The 21,042-nt window shown below is 36.2% G+C and overlaps 1 protein-coding gene across 11 annotated transcripts in view; it reads left to right on the forward strand.

Annotated features, from left to right (window-relative positions):
• HMBOX1 (homeobox containing 1) overlaps positions 1 to 21,042 on the forward strand; it is a 203,909-nt gene that overhangs the window by 98,248 nt on the left and 84,619 nt on the right. For all 11 annotated transcript variants that reach the window (XR_007132250.1, XR_007132249.1, XM_047761041.1 and 8 more), the window contains exon 4: positions 3,255 to 3,340. Coding sequence is in view for 9 of the 11 variants with exons in the window: in XM_047761041.1 (XP_047616997.1) it covers positions 3,255 to 3,340 (86 nt within the window). In the remaining 2 variants the exon portion in view is untranslated. The remainder of the gene's footprint in view (positions 1 to 3,254; positions 3,341 to 21,042) is intronic.

Genomic DNA, 21,042 nt, shown 5'->3' on the forward strand with positions numbered 1-21,042 from the left:
TGGTTCTGGCACAGGCCGGTGGCTACAGCTCTGATTAGACCCCTAGCCTGGGAACCTCCATATGCTGCTGGTGCAGCCCTCAAAAAGACCAAAAAAAAAAAAAAAAAGAGGTTAATGTCATATTTTAGATGAAGAGAGAGAAAGTAAGGAGTAGGAGACGAGGCAGTTAGGTTTGGAGTAAATGAAGGAGTTTTCACACCAAGAAATTGGTGATTTCACAGGGTACAATGTGGACAAGAGAAGCAAGTTGTGAAAAATGTAGAATGAGGGTGAATATGTGAAAGTTTAAAGAACAAAGTTAATCCAGTGTATTGGAAGTCTTTGAAATACATAAGAGAATTGAACACAATGAAAGTTGAATGCTGTTACTACTTTGAAAATACCTGATGAAACCAACTAAATGACATCACTTGTGTCTCAACTGACTTTTTAGAAATCTTTTCATGGTGCCTTAAAATACCCAATACAGATGTGTGCTTTACTCTTATATAGTTATAGCAGATCATTTGTTTGTTTTCCTGGGATTCTTTCTGGGGTTTTATAAAATAATGTTAATTGTTTTTGTAGTGCTTTTTGAATAAGTTTCAAAAAGTTTTACATTGTAGAATTAAAAATTTTTATACATTATATACACAAATATTTAATATTAAATTTCATTTAAATTTAATTTCATTGCTTGGAGAAAAATCTTAAAAGCCTTGTGATGTGGGGTATTAACTCTCATTTTACCAAATGATGAAACCAGCTTTATTATATGACTTGCCCTAGCACATTCTTATCTTTTAATTTTATGATTTTCTTCAGTTTGAAAAAACTTCTCTCTGGTAAAGCAGTTGAGTAAAGAGGTTTTTGTTTTTATTTTTATAAACTCAATCTAGGTACTCAGAAACTTGCCAAGTATCTAAAAATCTAATCTGTGAGAGAGGGTAAATGAATTGCTGCTCTCTTGCAGACTTTTTGGGGTTCCTTCTGTCTTGCTGCAGTCCTTGATAATGTCATATTTCAGGACTGTGAATAATTTACAAACTGGATGTGCCCTATAAGAATAATTGAGTGTTATCTTCTCTTTATGACCTAGTCTTGGTGAAATTGATTTTAAGTAAATTAATTTAAATTCCAATTTAAATCAGGGGACAAGAAATGCCATTTGTGTCCCACAAATGGACACTTTTTTAAGCTTAATAGATTTTCTCTTAAACTCAGTTTTCATTTTCCTAGAGGGACATTCTATACATTGAAATGCAGTGCTTTTTAAAAATTTTTTTCAGATGAATTGTGCAGCTATATCAGAAACCAAATGATTTAGTTGTTTTATTTACATAAGCCAATTGAAGTAGATACTGCTGAAGTTAATTTCTTGCTCTCCTGATTATTGATGGATATTTGAGAGCCCTATGGTAATATAGACAGTTATTTTGTTCAACTTCAAAATATGTTTATTTGTCCCTTTTTTTCTTTCAGATACACAATTTTAAAATGAGAATTCATGTTTTTCAAAGAGATATTTCAAATATAAATAAGCATTTTGGAAGGAATCTATCCAATATCTAGATTATTACGAGAAATTTTTAATGTTGGATTAGGCAGCTATTTCCTTCCTTTGGGAATCTTTTTGATTAGGGTTTCCAGCCAGTAGATGAGGAGCATACTGTAGAGCTCCAGATTGGAAGCTGTCCCTAGTACTACTTCTCTGCCCTTTTCCAGAATTCCTAAAAGAGAGCATAGAATTCAACAACAGAGTGTATAGCTCCTTATATATACTAAAGTATCTGCTCTGAGTGAAATCATAGCTGGTTCTTTGGGGATAGGATACTTTTCTTAAATTGCTCCCACTAATCTATAGGGAGACTTGAGCTCCTGTGCAGAGATTGTGGATCATTCACAAAATGATTTTTAAAGATTTCATGATCCCTTTCTCTCATGCAGGAGTTCACAGACTTTGTATAAGGATTAGTGGAAAACATTTTAGACTTTGTGCCCAAGAGGCAAGATTGAGGATATAATATAGGTAATTACATACGAGAGAGAGCAAATGGTCACAAATTCTTACTGGCAAAATTCAATATAGAATAATAATAATTAAATATATAATTTTTAAATGAGAAGAATGGGATTTTGGGGAGAGGTAATATTTTTCTTAATTCCTGTTCAAAGTTAGTGATCCTTGTCATCGAATTGATCGCAGATGTTCCATCTGTGAAAACTATTCTTAACTTATAGATTGTATAAAAACAGGTGGGAGGCCAGATTTAGTTTGTAGACCATAGTTACTGACCCCCTGAATTAGATCATAAGTTACCACTATTCTGTTGAACTTAAGTGAAAATCCATTTATGTAATCCATTTGAACATTCGAAGAGGAATCAGTCAGTTTTAAGGCTTTAAATAAAACTTTTACTGAAATATTCTGGTTTTGGTTCTGGTGAAGAAACAAGTCTTGCCATTCATTGTCATTCTAGTGAATGTCTAGTCTTTAGAGAATGTGTTGAATTTTCAAAAAAGAAAAATTTTACTAGGCATCTTGGTGGAAAATTAAGTCTGTAATATGTCATCACAAGGGCACAGAATATAGTGCAGTTTTAAACATTAAGTATTCTGTATATTATGTATATTAGGAAATCAATAAGTATCTTTTAGATTAAAATTTTATAGTCAACACATCCTTCTTAAAATTTTTTTATTTAGACTGGAAAAAGAAGGCAAATTAAAAGGCAAAGACTTTCTTAAAATGGCTTATATTTTAGCAGTTGTGAGAATGATGATTTCTATTCCTTTAAAAAAGTTTGAAAATGAACTGAACATTATTTATGCAGTTGCATATTTTACATGCAAAGCCACAATCTACTCACAACTGATTTTTGTTGTTGTTGTTGCTTTTTATTTTTCTAGGATTTCTGTCTGTGTAAGATATATTCATTACCCAGTAATGAAACTTTGTATATACCATATGGCAGCCTTGTTCCTAATGTGAATTATACACAGCATGCGATTAACCATCCTCTGGTATGAGACTTATATCTACTGTGACATTCACTAAAGCGTCTGTCTGATGGCGTGATGTTTTAGGACTTGAATATTTGGTGTTTCTTGGTTTGTTTTAATTTCATATTTTCACACAAGCTTGGTCTGTTTACCTTTATTTTTGTGTCCTTTCTTTCTATGTTCTCCCCACCTCTCTGCTTCACCTTTCTTAGCAAAGATGAGGATTTCTACCTTCAACATACATTGTTGGTCTTGTCTTCTGTTTTTGTTAGGAGGGACAGCAGTGTGATAAAAGAGGAAATCAAAGCCTTTCTTGCCAATCGGAGGATTTCCCAAGCAGTTGTTGCACAGGTAACAGGTAAGAGCTGAAGAGTCCTTTATTCTGGAATCTTGTCTAGTCTCTGCCTTCTAGTGCAGATGTTGGAATATTGCTTGCATTTCTGCATTGCAGTGCAGATCTGTCAACTTAGGCATAATAATGTATGCCTGTGATTTAAAACCCATTGTCTCCGATATCTTGGAATTTCTCCAGTGACTTTTTTTTTAAACTCGTGCTAGTAAATTTTATAGCCTTTTTAATAAGCATAAAATTCCCCATTTTATGGCTAAAAAAGGATTCTCTGGTTTTCTTGTAATTTTGACAGAGCTTATGACACATGCACATCCAACTGCTATCTACATTTCATTTTTTAAGAGCTTCACAGTCCTCCAAATCTGATCCCCAATTTTACCAATTAAAAATGATTCATGAGAGTAAAGGTTGTGTATTTTTAACCACTTTTCTGTGTGTGAAAGCTTTCCTCAAACTATTACTGAGAAGATAAAAATTATCATTGTCTTCTCTTTGTTCTCTATATCCCATCCCATTACCCACCCCACCGCAGCCCCATCCTGAGTATGTGGTGTATATGTGTCATTCTCTATTCAGAGTGCATTTTTTATGACGTTCTTAAATTTGGGGATAGCATGTCTTTTCTTTGTTGGTCTGTAGTCCTCCTTTCTTGGATGTCAGTGATTTGTAACACCTTAATAAAATCAATTGTGTCTTAGTCATTAGAAAGAAGAACAAGAAACTCTTAGCTACATGTTGTAGTTAACACGTTGTGTGTTATACTAGATATTAAAATTAATTTGTTCCTCTTTTTTAACATGACACTAGCAGCTATGAGACTTCAGGCTTTTTAGCCTTTGTACCTCAGTTTCTTACCTCTACAATGAGATAGTCAGATCTGATCTTCAATAATACCTTCCAATTTTAAGATACTATTTCTGTTCTCTAGACATGGATACATACTGAAATTAATTTACCTTAAAGGTTGTTTTTGACCATTTATTTGGTTAAAGATGAAACTTGAGATTTCGGTAGTCTTAAATTTCATCCCAAGAATCCAAGGTCAGCCAGCCTTAATATGTGTGTAATATATTACACTAGTAATGTATCTTTATAAATGAAACATCTATTCATGGTTTAAAAAAACTTTAATTAAAGGTATATCCTACCATATATAAATCTTAAACCAAAGAACAGTGTGTAAATTTAATTTTTATAATTTTCTGGGTTTTTTTTCAGTAGGATATTTAAAATAAATTGTTACCTTCAGGGGTTAAGATATGGTGCTCAGGGCACCGTAAGGGCAAGTTAAGTGTGTTTTACTGAAACTCACTGATGAAGTGCACTATGAAAAGATGGAGCATTGTCTTCTAGGACTTCAGTCCCCAAGATTAGAAGCAATGGTGTCTAGTTTGCTAGCCTTAAAAAAAAAAAAAAAAAAGTAGTGTTATAAACAGCATTATAAAGTTGATTTTGCCCAAGTGGAAATATTTCTAAATATCTTGAATACTCTGAATCTTGAATCATCTTGGCCTTTTTTTTTTTTTTTTGCTGTTCAGGGCTGTACCCATGGCATATGGAGGTTCCCAAGCTAGGGGTCAAATCAGAGCTATAGCCACCGGCCTATGCCACAGCCTCAGCAACACAGGATCTGAGCCGTGTCTGTGACCTGCACCACAGCTAACAGCAACACCAGATCCTTAACCCACTGAGCAAGGCCAGGGATTGAACACACCACCTCAGGGTTACTAGTTGGATTCATTTCTGCTGAGCCACAACAGGAACTCCCCATCCTGGACTTTTAAAATAGTATCTTTTGAAACTCATCGGACATTGATGCAAATTATAATAAAATACTTTTAAAATGAATTTCTTAGGCATATCTAAAGCATTAGCTACACCACACGTCAAATACTGCCTTTTTGGAAAGGGAAATTAAAAGGTGCTTTAGTTGCTTGCTACTCAAAATGTATTCCATGGAACATCATTATTGGGAGCTTGTTAGAAATGTAAAGAGTATCACCCTAAACCTCCTGAATCAGAATTTACATTTTAACCAAATCTCCAGGTAATTTGTGTTTGAGAAGTTCTATTCTAGGAGACTTGTGAGCTTTTCTGATATTAACTTGAGTGGATTGGCATTGTTTAACCCCTAGTCAGTGACAGTCATCAAGATGCCATCTCCTGTTTGTTTTTGGCTGCGCCCAGGGCATGTGCCAATTCCCCGGCCAGGGAGTGAATCTGAGCCTCTGCAGTGATAACGCCAAATCCTCAAAGTCTAGGCCAGCAGGGAACTCCAGCCATCTCCTGTTTTTGAAAGCAAGAGTTGAAATTTTTACACGTGTATTATCTGTTATGTTACATGACCTTTCGCTACTATAGTCATAGGATTTGGTGCTATAAAAAGCTCCTTCCCCCAATTTCTGCCTTATGCCAGTTTATTCTTCCTCTTCATTCCTAGTGCAAAAGCCGTTTTTCCCTTGATCAGATGTCTTTGATGGTTCTCCATTGCCTGGTAAATGAAACTATAATCTGTTCCAGCCTTTTTATTTCTAACTCCTACCTAGTATACTTCCTACCTTGATTCAGCTGCTTATCATTTCCACTATTCTGCTTACCTGGATGCTCACAAATCATTGATTATGCCTATGATGCCTCATCTCCTCACCTTGGTCTTATCAGTTCCTGTTTATCAATATTACCTCAGTTATTATCCTCATTCTGACTTCTTTAATCCTGACAGCCCATGTAGACCTCTCTCTTTTCTGAAATTAATTCCACTTAATTCAGCACCCTGAGATAGTAAACAATACTCATTTTAGAGTATTGTTCTTTAAAATAAGAGATCTTTCTTACACATTCTCAAAGAGTCTAGCATTGCCCATACTCTCTGAAGATCTCATGTTTACCTAGAAAGGGAGCATTGGTAACCTAACACAAGCTATACATGTGAAAATTTATCCAGCATGACTTTGTTCAATGGTATTTACCCTCCAGAAATATTTATTTGCTCAATAAATGCTGCATGAATTTCTGCTCTTAAGAAACTCAGCATTTTTCTTTTATCTATTTTAATTCAATTATTTACATAAGACAGGGGAATGAGGATGATTTATAACCAGATTGGTTCATTGTCCCTTTGGTCAGTTTACTGAATTCATGGATTTCTCATGTGTTACAGTGTTACATTTTCACTAGCCTATTTAGCCATGAAGCTAAACTCAAGGGCAGTGCTTTTCATTCCAACTAAATCTACCTAGAGCATAGTTAGTTAGTGAGAACCGGTGTAAAGCCTGGCCCTCGTAATTGCCCTACCTGCGTTAGAATTGCCTGGCTGAGGAAGTCTTATAGGCATCCAGGGCTCACTCATTGGGGTGCCTGATTCGTATATAGGCACATTTTTCTGTCTAAACAAATGTGAAGTTTATCTTAGAAGAGTTTCTACCTGATGAAATCTACTCCAAAATAAAGTTTAGAATATGGTGCTCTGGAATTGGAGTCTCTTAAAGTCAGTTAAGTTTAATATGTGAAATAATGAAATAAATCAGCCTTGAGATAAAAATGAGAACAAGTGGTGCATAACAAAAGGAAATGCTAAATTAAAAAATGTACCGAGGTGCAAAATTATAACACATGTTCTTGTCCCAGAAACAAAATACAGAGGCTTCTTTTTATAGATTGGGAGGATTTCTATAATAAGATAAACAAGAAGTTCATGGGTGGGGTCTGTATAAATAATATCCTACTGATAGGAAAAATGACAGTATAAACAGGATATAATAACAGTGCCTGCTGAATTTCCCAGCATGTTTATTTGTAGCATCTTTCATAGAGTCACAGCTGCTCCCACCAAGGGTGGATTTTTACCTCTGTAAGAGATTGAGGAAGATTCTAAATTGTCACTAACAATGGTAGGGTGGGGAGAGTACATAGCCTTTGCTTTAGTAATAAACACATATATTTTATGTTCACTTCTAGGGTAAAACATTTTCTTGGGCTGTTAGAGTTCTTAAAACATGATTTTCTCTTTAAATGACCTCTGGGAAAAGTCAGGTGGGCAGAATAAATGAGTAAATGGGCAGAGCTTGAGTATGTGCTTATCAGCTAAATAAATATATTGATTTGATTCATATCCTCTTAAAGAAATGAAAGAAGAAAATCATCTCTGAATTTTAAGAAATTTACCACAATTCTTTTTTATTGAATGATAGTAGTATAATGGAAAAGCAGCCATTAAACTTTTGAGTACCAAAATTTTAGTCCTTCTGTCAGATAGCAGTGTGATCCAGGGCAAATCACATAATTTCTCTGAGCCTCAGTTTATTTATAAGATGAGGGCGTTTCAGCAAGTGTTTTCCAAGTGTCTTTTCTAGTTGTCAAATTCCATTCTGTTTTTGAACTGCTAAATATATTTAACAAATGCGTGTCTTACTCCTGTCTAGTGACTCTCATTCCCAGAATGTAAGAATTGTGTAAAGAAAAGCTCTGAATAAAATTTAGAAATATTCCAACTGTATTCAGATCACTTCGCTTTTCTTATTTATCTTTAAAATGAAGAGTAGGAATTCCCATTGTATCTCAGTGGTAATAAACCTGACTAGGATCTATGAGGATTCGGGTTCGATCCCTGGCCCCACATAGTGGGTTAAGGATCCAGTGTTGCCATGAGCTGCAGTGTAGGTAACAGATGCGGCTCAGATCTTACATTGCTTTGGCTGTGGTATAGGTCAGCAGCTGCAGCTCTAATTCGACCCCAAGCCTGGGAACTTCCATATGCCACAGGTGCAGCCCTAAAAAAAGAAAAACATAAAAAAATTAAAAAATGAAGAATGAAAGCACTGCATATTCAATTTAATTATAATTTCTTTACAAAGCTATGTGTGTGTATATATATGTATAGATAGGTAGATAGATAGAGATCTTCTTCCTAATCAGAGAACTTCAGACCAGACACTAAAAACTACCTAAAATGCCAATATATCTTTTTTTTTTTAAAGAACTTTATGTTTTAGAGCAGTTTTGGGTTCACAGTGGAAGTTAGCAGAACATATAGAGAGTTCCCATATACTTCATGCCTCACCCCACCCCCCAACACACACACACACACACAGAGCCTCCCCTACTATCAACATCTTGTGCTAGAGTGGTACATTTGTTGTAGTATATACCTACATTGACACATCATTATCACCCCAAGAGTTTACTTTAGGTATACATTGTACTGGGTTTTGAAAAATGTGTGATGACTGGTATTTACCATTATGGTATCATATGATGATACTATGGTTTCACTGCCTAAAAATCCTCTGTTCTCCACCTGTTTATCCTTCCCTCTCTCTTCCCTAAGCCTCGGCAACTGCTGATCTTTTTACTGTCTCCACAGTTTTGCCTTTTCCAGAATGTTGTTATACTGTTATACTTTACTGGTGAAAAGGCCACATTTTGTTGGTTTCTTTCACTTAATATTAAGTGGTTAAGTCTCCTTAATGTCTTTTCATGGCTTGGTAGTTCATTTCAACTAAGTTCAATAGCACTAAGTGATATTCTACTGTCTGGATATTCCATAATTTATTTACTCATTCACCTACTGAAGGACATCTTGGTTGCTTCTGAGTTTTGGAAATTATGAATAAAGCGGCTATAAATAAGTAAAATTTACATTTATATTAGAAAAGCAGTGTTGGTAAAGCATAGATCACAGACTGTGTAATATTGTCCTATTATAATACAATGTAGAGTTCTCTGAGTTGTACCAAGTTTAACCATTACCAAAATCCAGATGTAGGACTTTTTCAGTATTTCAGCAAGTTTTCTCATGTCTCTTTGCAGTCAAATACTGCTTCCCTCTGCAAGTCCCTTATAACCACTTATTCTCTCAGTAATATTATATGACTGGAATCATATATTACATACCATTTTGTGTCTAACTTCTCTCACTTAGCATGAAACTTTTGGGATTCATTATGTTGTTACATGTATCAGTAGGTATGTAATTTTTTAAATGCTGAATACTAGTCCATTGAATGGATAAAACAAAATTCATTTATTCATTAATGAGTTTTGATGGACATTTGAGTTGTTTCCTAGTTTTGTCTATTAAGAATTAATTTGCTATGAATATTTATGTACAAGTTTTGGTGGAGACATATGTTTTTATTTCTCATAGCTAGCAATAGGATTATAGGATTATTGTTAAGTAAGTGTTTAACTTTTTATTATTATGGGCTGCACCTGCGGCATCTGGAAATTCCTGGATCAGGAATTGAACCCAGGACACAGTAGTGACCCAAGCTGCTGCAATGACAACACTGGATCCTACACCACAAGAGAACTCCTATTTAACATTTTAAGAAACCACCAAACTTTTCCAGAGTGGCTATACCATTTAGTGTCCTCACTAACAGTATGTCAGATTTCTAGTTTCTTTGCATGCTCTTCAGCACTTGCTATTTGTGTTTCTCTTTAAGCTTAGCCATCCTAGTGCATTTGTAATAGCATTTCACTCTAGTTTTATCTTGCATTTTCCTAATGACTAATTATCTTTTCAGATGCTCATTTGTAATTCATGTATCTTATTAGCTGAAATGTCTGTCAGTTCTTTTTCCCATTTTTTTTTAATCAGGTTGTTTGCTTTATTATTGATTATAAGAGTTCTGTGTATATTCTGGGTACAAGTCCTCAAATGTGTAGATATACAGATATCCTAGCATGAGGCTTGCATTTTCATTTTCTTAGTATTGTTTTTCAAAGAGCAAATGCTTTTAATTTTGATGAAGTTATATTTATCTTTTTTTTTCTTCTTCCCTTTGTGGTTCATGCTTTTTGTGTCCCAAGAAAATTTGCCAAAATGAAGTATCAAAGATTTTCTTGAGTTTTCTTCTGGAAGTTTTATAGTTTGAGCTGATAGATTTAGGTCTGTTAAACATTTCAAGTTAGTTTTTGTGTATGTATGAGGTAAGAGTCAAGACAATTTTTTTTTCCACATGGATACCTAATTGTTGGAGTACCATTTTTTGAAATGGTCAGCAATTGTCAAGAGACTCTTCTCTCCCTATTAAATTACATTGACATCTTTATCAAAAATGAATATATATTTGTGAGTATATTTGTGTGTTCTCTGTTGGACTTTATGTCTATTCCTATACCAATACAAAACTGAATTATTGTAAACTTACAGTAAGTCTTGAAATCAGATAATCTAATTCTTTCTGATTTTGTTTGTCTTTTTCAAGATCACTGTTGATAGTCTAGGTCTTTTTCATTTCTATGTCATTTTAAAATCAGCCTCTCAGTTCCTAAAAAAAAAAAGCGTATTTGTAGTGGGATTGGGATTTGGCGAATATATTAATAAAACTAGCATCAGGAATCTTAATCATATCAAATATTACCATCTCTGTACATGGTATATCTATCCATTTGTTTAGGCCTTCTTTATTTTCCCTCAGCCATGTTAGTAGTTTTTCAGAGTACAGGTCTTGCACAGATTTTATTAAATTCATCTAATTTTTTTTAATTTAATTTTTTGCTTTTTAAAGCTGCACCTGTAGCATATGGAAGTTCCCAGGCTAGTGATCAAATTGGAGCTGCAGCTGCTGGCCTACACCACAGCCATAGCAATGCAGGATCTGAGCCATGTCTGCAACCTACACCACAGCTCATGGCAACACTGGATTCTTAACCATTGATCAAGGCCAGGGATCCAACCCACATCCTCATGGTTACTAGTCGTGTTCGTTACTGCTGAGCCACAATAGGAACTCCCTAAATATTTTAGATATATATTACATTGGTACTTTTTTTTTTTATCTTTTTGCATTGTCTAGGGCTGCTTCTGTGGCATATGGAGGTTCCCAGGCTAGGGGTCTAATCAGAGCTGTAGCCACCAGCCTACACCACAGCCACAGCAATGCAGGATCCAAGCCGTGTCTGTGACCTACACCACAGCTCACGGCAATACCAGATCCTTAACCCACTGAGCAAGGCCAGGGATCGAACCCACAACCTCATGGTTCCTAGTCGGATTCGTTAACCACTGAGCCATGACGGGAACTCCTTGGTAGCTTTTTAAAATAAATTCTTAAGGTGTTCTACATGGACAATCATGTTATCTGTGAAGAGAGATCATTCTGCTTCTTTTTCAAAGGGTATGTGTTTTCTTTTTCTTGCCTTATCACATTGACTAGGAGTGCTAGTTAAATATTAAATACAGTGATGAGTATAAATATCTTTGCCTTTTTCCCAGTTCTGGAAAGTAAGAATTCAGTCGTTTACCATTAAGTGCCATCCTAACTGTAGGTTTTTCATATGTGCCCCATTTCAAGATGCCCTTTAAGAGAAATTCCCATCTATTTCTAGTTTCTGAGAATTTTTATCATAAGTGGATATTGTACTGTGCCAAATGCTTTTTATACATCTTTGAGATGACCAAATGGTTTTTCTTTTTTCATCTTGTTAATTTGATGAATTATATTGATTTTCAAATATTATACCTTGCATTCTGGGAAAACCTCCACTGAATTATTCTTTTTTTTTTTTTGTCTTTTGTCTTTGTTGTTGTTGTTGCTATTTCTTGGGCCACTCCCTCGGCATATGGAAGTTCCCAGGCTAGGGGTTGAATCGGAACTGTAGCCACCGGCCTACGCCAGAGCCACAGCAATGCGGGATCCGAGCTGCGTCTGCAACCTACACCACAGCTCACGGCAACGCTGGATCGTTAACCCACTGAGCAAGGGCAGGGACCGAACCCGCAACCTCGTGGTTCCTAGTCGGATTCGTTAACCACTGCGCCACAACGGGAACTCCTGAATTATTCTTTTTATATGGTTTGATTCAGTTTGTTGACATTCTGTTAAGAATTCCTCCATCTTTGTTCAGAAGTGATATTGTTCTGGGTTTGTTTTGTTTTGTTTTCTATTCTTGTAATGTCCTTGTCCATTTTTGTTATAATAATGTGATCTCATAAGATGAATTGGGAAATGTTCTCTTGTATTTCTAGAAGAATTAGTATAAAATTGTTAGTTCTTCCTTAAATATCTTTATTTTTGAGACCATACTTTTTTTATTACAGTGAATATCTTAAAGTTGGTCATGACTTAGTTTAAATCTAATCCTATAGGGCTTGTGCGCTATACTTTAGTCAGAATAGAATACCCTGTACCCTGTACTTCAGCAGTATAGAATGTAGAATAGTAGCTATTTGGGGGTCATTAATACCTCTAAGATGGCCAGCACTTTTTTCTACATGATTTTACCCTTGGCAGAAGTGTTTTTCTCTTGCCGCTTGCCTACGATAGCAGGATTACAAACTATGAGCCAAATTGAATTTGCTTTAAATACAGCAATAGCCCTTCCCTTGTATCCTATTATGCCTGAGTAAAGAACATAGTTTTCGCTCACTTAAGCAGTAAGATTTTGCTTTTTTTAGTAGTTTTATACCTATTAACTGATTTATCTCTCAATTTATTCCCAAGCAGATCTGTGGACAATATCTTGGTTTTTGGACATATTGATTTTAATGTACATGTCCAATATAACATTGCCCCAGAGTTGCTATCATTGTTCATGATGAGAATCATTGGGAAGAGTTTTTAGAAATGCACTAAATGTGATCTATATTTCTAAACATTGTAAGAACTAGAATATGCTATTTTCATAAGTGTTTCTTTTTTCTCCTTTAACAATTTGGGGTTTGTTCATTTGTTTTGCTTTTTAGGACAATAGCCATGGATATGGAAGTTCCCAGGCTAGGGGTCAAATTGGAGCTGCAGCTGCCAGCCTACATCACAGCCACAGCAATGCAGGCTCTGAGCCATGTTTGTGACCTACACCACAGCTCACAGCAAGGCTGGATCCTAACCCACTGAGCTAGGCTAGGGATCAAACCCACATCCTTGTGGATACTAGTCGGGTTCATTACTGCTGAGCCACTGTGAACTCTTCCTCTATTTTAAACAATGATTGCCTATTGTGCCCAAGCCCTTCCTATCAGGATAGCATATAGCGCTCTGAGTTGTAGATGACCAATTGCTCTGCTTTTTACTACTATGCACCTTATTAGCTAAACCTCTCTTTTTTGGAAAGTTTTTATTTTTAGCTATAATTTTTTTTAACACTTTCCAAGTGCTAGATGCTTTGCTAACTGTTTTGTATATTTGAGAGGCAAGTGTTAACTTCTTCAGTTACAGAAGAGAAAGCTGTGGCTAACCGAGATTGAGTCATTTGCCCATAGTTACACAGCTATTTGTCTTGCTGCAAATCCAGTGTTCTTAACATAGCATTTCAGTATGTAAAGGCAATATAGTGCAGTGTTCAAGTGCATGACTTTAAGGATTTAAAATATTACTTCTGTCACTTACTAGTTATGTAATTTGAGCAAGTCTTTAAATGTCTCAAACCTCCGTTTCTTCTTTTGGAAAATGAGAATAATAATAACACACACCTAAGAGGGTTCTTAAGTAGATTAAGTGAGTTAGTTTATGTAAAGTTTCTGACACACAGTAAATGTCATGGAAATTGTTTATTTTTGTGATTATTAACTGTTGTACTGTCATTTCCTCCTTTGTCTCTCTCCAGACTAACTTTTTTGAAACTAACCTTCATAAGACTAAATATGTTATCCATAATATTTCCAGCCTTGGGCTACCTTATAATGAATTTTTAAAAAATATATAGCATCCTCATGTTCATTGCAACATATTTACAATGGCCAAGACATGGAAACAACCTGACTATACACATCAATGTATGAATGGGTAGAGAAAATATTTATGGCAACATAGATGGACTGTAAGGGCATTATGCTAAGTGAAATAAGTCATGCAGAGAATGACAAATACTGTAAAATATCATTTATATGAGGAATCTTAAAGAAAATTCATAGATACAGAAAACAGATGGATGCTTGCTGGGGATAGGGTGTGGAAGGTGTGCAAAATTGGTGAAGATAGTCAAAAAGGACAAACTTCCAATTATAAGAGAAGTAAGTCCAGGAGATACAATGTACAGCATAGTGACTGTAGTTTACAATACCGTATTATATATTTCAAAGATGCCAAAAGTAGATCTTAGCAGTTCATCACACATACACACAAAGTTTGTAATTATGGGTGGTGATGATGTTAATCAAACTTGTGGTAATCATTTTGCAATCAATACATATAGCAAATCATTATGTTGTATCCCTAAAACCAACACAATGAAAAAATCAAGATCAGAGCATTTTAATATAATAGAGTATGAAAAAATTTAGTGTGTTGATTCCATATTCAGCATCTCAGCTAAGCTTTAAGAGTATAACCATTTGTCAATTGTTACTGTCGTATCAGAGAATTCTACAGTTTTGGAAAAAGCTATCCTTTTCCATCTGAAAAAAAATACTGCCCAAGTTTCGTCTTGACTTTAGCATAGGGAACTTCCTTCACCATGGCTAGCTTTCCACAGTTTGACATGCACAAAATTTCCTTTAAAATGTTATTTATAAAATTATAGCTAATATCCTGCACAGAGTTAGGAAGTCAGTACAAAGTCCAGCTCCCCTTCTGGCAGGATCTTCCTTCTCTATGCCCCATAATCTTTTTATTTGCTGACCTTACCAGCGTTCTGTCTATTATCCTCATTTTATTATTCTAAAGAAAGGGAAATCAGTTGATCAGTTGTGGTGGTTGCACAGCTCTGAGTATACTAAAAACCTATGAATTGTACACTTTAAATGGGTAAATTGTATGGTGTATAAATTATATCTCAATAAAGATGTTTTAAAAAGGTAAAAGGGATGGAATCAATATAAAAATCATTCTGGAAATATTTTCTGAATGAAACTAGTTCCCTAAAGTGGAATTTAAAATTTTTCTATATATTCCCTTTTTTGGGGGCGGAGTGGACACCCACAGCATGCAGAAGTTTCCAGCCAGAGATCTAACTTGCGCCACAGCAGTGACCCGAGCCACAGCAGTGATAATGCCAGATCATTAACTCACTGAGCCACCAGGGGACTCCCTCTATGTATTCTCATTACTTAAAAAGGTGGCTAATAATTAAACTAAAAGTAAAAAATAAAAATTGACTTTTCATGTTAGAAAATATGTTCATGAGGTCAAATTTCAGAGGTACATAAGGGTATGTACTGTACTAAATCTCTTGTTTCTGTTTCTCAGCCATGATTCCCTTACTAGAAGAGACTAATGTTAATTTCTGCAGAGATGTTTTACGCATTTATGAACAAAGTATATCTATAATCCTTTTCTTCTTTTTTGCCAAGATGAAAAAGAATATATACTATTCTGCACCAAGCTTTTCTAACTTGGAAAGTATCCCACATCAGTACATAAAGAGTATTATCACCAATTTGTTTTTTTTCCCCTTCTAGCGGTCCCCCCCCCCCCGCCCGGTACATAAGACAGTGACACATCTTGCAGTCATTATAGATTCTGTAAAATGTGAAGTAAGTATTGATGAACATTCTGCTTGGATCATTCTCCAAACTAGCCGTAAACATTTATACTCTAACCATTGCTCTCCATCTTTGCCAGTAATTGACATACTGTTAGGCTTTTCTTCATGTTTTGCCAACCTGATATAAGTGAAATGGTATTTCATTGCAGTTTATTTTGTTTTATTTTTTATTGAGGTATAATTGACATATATTAGTTTTTGGTGTAATACATAATGATTCAAATTTTATATATTTTATAAAAGGATCACCACAATAAATCTAGTTAAAATCTGTCATTGTACATAGTTACAAAAATATTTTTTTATTGTAATGAAGACTTTTAAGATCTACTCTCTTAGCATTTTTTATCATTGCAGTTTTTTGTTTTTGTTTTTTGATAGGCAAGAAATAGATTTATTAAGATAGGATGCTTATGAGAGATGCCGGAGGGTAGGCAAGGAAGCTCTGTCCCAGGATTAGTTGGGCTACAGTTTTGTCATCCAAGGGGAGTGGAAGTGGGAAAAGACTGCCTCTTTCTTTCTGGGAGTAGTAGATCCTCCTTGGTATCTTGTATTCAAATCAGTGGAAGGGTGGTACTTAAATTCCTGCCTTTGATCTGGACCTGATTCAGGCTATATCACATCCCCCATCCAACAACCTGAGGCAAATCCCACGCCTCCACTAGTCAAGCAACCCTTCCTTGTTCTGATGGCTTACTTGAGCAATTATTAACTTACATTGATGTCCCAAAGTCCCTAGGTTTCCCTCTCTATGGTCCCTTATTGGGGCTTCTACAACTACCTGTGCCTATTCCATCCCTATCATTTCCCCCTCTAAATGTTTTACCCTGTTATGCCTAAAGGGATATTGGGCCACAATGGTTCAGTAACTACATCCTGCTGAGATAGGGCATGGGCCTGCCTAGAGAAGGAGTAGAACACCTGTCCGTTTTCTCTTAGGAGGGGCATAAGCCAATGTCGCCTGGTTAACAACATTTTCCCAGCCACCTTAGAGATTAAACAGCATATGGTGAAACCAGTAAGCACCAGGAGGACCAGTGCTCCTATAAGCACCTTTGGGTCCAGGAGCACCAATGTTATCAAAGGGTCCAGGGGTCCAGTAGATCCAGCCGAGCCAGGGGGACCAGCATCACCAGGTTTGCCTTTAGCACCAGGTGGGCCATCAGTACCAGGGGGCCAGTGAAACCAGCAGGGCCTGGGAGATCTTTCACAACAAGCTCGCCAGGGAAACCTCTCTCATCTCTTGCTCCAGAGGGGCTGGGAGCACCAAGGTCTCCAGGGACACCCTGTTCACTGGGTTTGCCTGCAGTAGGGCTAGCAACTCCAGGGTGTCCCTGAACTTCAGCTTCTCCATCTTTGTCAGCAGGACCAACAGTGCCAGGGGGTCTGGGAACACCTTGCTCTCCAACTTTGCCAGGCTCTCCAGCAGCACCAGGTCCACCACATTTGTCAGGGAGTCCAGGCAGGCCAGCAGGTCTGAGTTCACCTCAGGCTCCTCCCTTTCCTTCTTCTCCAGCAGGGCCAGGGGGACCTTGAATACCAGTGAGGCCAGGCTCTCCCTTGGCACCAGTGTCTCCTTTGTATTATAGATGTTATCCCTTTCAAGGTAGTTTCCCAACCAGATATTAGCACCTGAGAAGTTGCCGACAGAAGGTATCCCCAGCAGTGTCCACGATGGGTGAGAGTTGGTTTGGCTACAAGCTGGGTATAAAGCATTAGGACCTGCAAGGGCTGGCCAGTGTCTGGACTCACTGAGGTTCAGGCTCTTCATGCCTCTGCGCAGAAGGAATTCAACAAGAGACAAAATGATAGGCAAGAAATAGATTTATTAAGATGGAACACTTGTGAGAGATACAAGCAGGCAAGCAAATTCTCTGCCTTTTTTGTTTTTCTTAAAAAAATTTTTATTGAAGTATAGATGATTTACAATCAACCGGTTTCTACTGTTCAGCAAAGTGACACAATCGTGTGTGTGTGTGTGTGTGTATGTGTGTACACATTTAAAAAACACAATTTTCCATCATAGTCTATCCCAGGAGATTGGATATACTTTCATCATTGCAGTTTTAAATACATTTCTCTGATTACTCTTCAGGTTAAACATCACTTCATATTTATTGGCCATTTACATGTCTTTTCTGTGAATTGCCTGTTTAAATCTGTTGCCCTTTTTAAAATAGGGTTGTCTTTGTTTCTTTTATTTTTATCTAAAAATTTTTTGACAAATATAAATTGCATATATTTAAGGTGTGCAGTGTGGTATTTTGATACATGCATACATTACCACTGTTTTTAATTATCACTGTTTCTTAAAAGTGCATTCCATCTTCTGAGTACTATAATTTTCAACCAGCTATTAACATTTAGCAATTCATTAACTACTTTAAACCATTTTTGCGCCTTTATCCCACATACAGACACTAAATACTTGTTTAATAAATTGCATAAATATAATTTATTTAAAGACTTAGGTAGCATTTCAGTTTGATGACAATATATTATGTTTAAATGTACTTATTCTTTTGTATGTGTAACATTTCTCTCTTTTTTTAATGTTTATGTATCCCCCCTTTGACCATGTAATTTATCTTCTGGGATTTATCCTATAGGAATATTTGCTTATGCCTAAAATAATGAGTGTGCAGGAATATTTGTTGCAGCATGTTAGATGATAGAAAAAGGCTATAAATAACCTAAGTGTTCATCAGTAGGGTACTAGTTAGATAAATTATGGTGCTTCCATATTATGGAGCACTGTTTATCCTTAAAAGAATAATGCAGCCGTATATATGTGTCAGATGGAATGAGGAAGGGAATGGATTGTAAGGCGTATGAGGGAAGTGACTGATTTTATTTTGGGGCACGAGTTTTTAAAACATGTTCTGTGTCACAGGTTCAACCATAATAAGTGCTGGCCAGATTCAACTCAAGTACCACCACTCTACTCTGTATGCTCTTTGATAACAATCAGAACCACAACAGAATTTTGTTGTTTATTTACATATAATTCTGAAGTTCACGTATAGGAAAAAAAAAAAGTCATACTAATAAGTAAGACATTCTTTAAAAAGATCAGAGGAGTTCTTCTCTTGGCTCAGTAGGTTCAAAACCTGTCATAGTGTCCATGAGGATGTGGGTTCGATCCCTGGTCTCGCTGAGTGGGTTGAGGATCTGGCTTTGCCACAAGCTGCAGCCTGTGTTGCAGATGTGCCTCGGATCTGTTGTTGCCATGGCTGTGGTGTAGGCCTGCAGCTGAAGCTCTGATTCAACCTCTAGCCTGGGAACTTCGATATGCCACAGGTGCAGCCATAAAAAGAAAGTTAAAAAAAAAATCAGAGGAAAGAGTTTGAACTAATTTGCCCTGCTATGTATTAAAATATACTATATGGTTACAGTAATTAAATAAGATCATATTTTCAATTTCATAGGTGCATTATTTTTATAGAACAGAGTCAGTAGTAGTTCCTTGTATGTTGGGAAATTTGGCTTAAATAGAGGAATTATTTCAAAATCGCACAGAAATAATGTTTTTCCATTGGTTGTCTATTTGAAAATGAAAAAATTGTCTCAACATCACACCAGAAATAAACATCAATTTCCATATGGAATAAATATATATATATATGTGTGTGTGTGTGTGCGTGTGTGTGTGTTTTTAAGATGGATTAAACAGTCTTACATTACTGTTTAGAAAAAAATTTTTTTGACTGCTCCCACAGCATGTGGAAATCCCCAAGCTAAGGATCAAACCCACACCACAGCAGTGACAACACCGGATCCTTAGCCATTACACCACCAGGGAACTCCAAGAAAATGTTGAATATTTTTATTATTTTGAAGTAGGGAGACTTCTCCTAAGTCATATATATAACCTGAAAGATAAAGTTACAGGGATTTAACTCTATAGAATTTTTAAGCATATATCTGATAGACACTGTAAACAAAATTTATACTTTATATTTGCAATGTAGAAAGCAAAAGATTGGTATCTATAATCGTCAAAAGAATAATTACAAGTTACTGTGAAACTCAATAGAAAAATTTGTAAAACTATCACGATATAATTTTCAGAAGATGAAATATAAATGGCTAACAAGCATGCAAAAAGATTTGCAGCCTCTTAGAAAATTAAATAAGAACAATCAACTACAAGTTAACAGGGTTTTTTTGGCCCATTAGATCAGCAAAGTTTTAAAATATTGAGGGATGCTAGTTAAAAATAGAATAAATCTTTTCTCTCCACTTCTGTCCCATTGTAACCTAAAAATAAAGATAAGAAATTTTTAAAACTTCTGTCTTCAGTGAAGACACAACCTTAAAACACAGACTAAATCAAATAAGAATTCTGAATTGAAACAAAGGAAAATGATGGACATCAACACACACCTTCTCCATCCTGGATAAGATAACAAGTTACATTTAAAAGTATCTTAGTTAAGGGAGTTCCCATTGTGGCTCAGTGGTTAACGAATCCGACTAGGAACCATGAGGTTGTGGGTTCGATCCCTGGCCTTGCTCAATGGTTTAAGGATCCGGCATTGCCGCGAGCTGTGGTGTAGGTCACAGATGCGGTTCAGATCCCGCGTTGCTGTGGCTCTGGCGTAGGCTGGAGGCTATAGCTCCGATTCGACCCCTAGCCTGGGAACCTCCATATGCCGCAGATGCAGTGCTAAAAAAAAAAAAAAGATTAAAAAAAAAAAGTATCTTAGTTATGACTGGTTGATCCCTGATCTTTGGTTAAAGGTAACAGTTCTACAGGGATGAGGCAACAAGAATAATGTGAGTATTCCTGTATAGATTCAATTCAGCATAGAAACCTCATACAGGGGAGTTACCGTTGTGGCTCAGTGGTAGTGACCCCCGACTAGTTGGAATCCATGAGGACCCCTGGTCCCACTCAGTGGGTTAAGGATCCCGTGTTGCCATGAGCTGTGTGTAGGTCACAGATGCAGCTCCCGTCTGGCATTGCTGTGGTTGTGGTGTAGGCCAGAAGCTGCAACTCCAGTTCAACCCCTAGCCTGGGAACTTGTATATGCCACAGGTATAGCTCTTAAAAAAAAGCAAAACAAACAAACAAAAAACCCTCATATCTATAAGCCTCCAATTCCCCCAGCTCCTGGAAATCACTAACTTATTTTCTGTCTCTTTAGGTTTACCTATAGAGGGATTTCTGGACATTTCATAAAATAGTCTCATACATTATGTAAACTTTTGTGTCTACCTTCGTTTCACTTAGCATAGATTCATCCATGTTGTAGCATGTATCAGCACTTCATTCC

The sequence above is a fragment of the Phacochoerus africanus genome, chromosome 15 (genome assembly GCF_016906955.1).
Source record: "Phacochoerus africanus isolate WHEZ1 chromosome 15, ROS_Pafr_v1, whole genome shotgun sequence".
NCBI classification, from domain to species: Eukaryota; Metazoa; Chordata; class Mammalia; order Artiodactyla; family Suidae; genus Phacochoerus; species Phacochoerus africanus.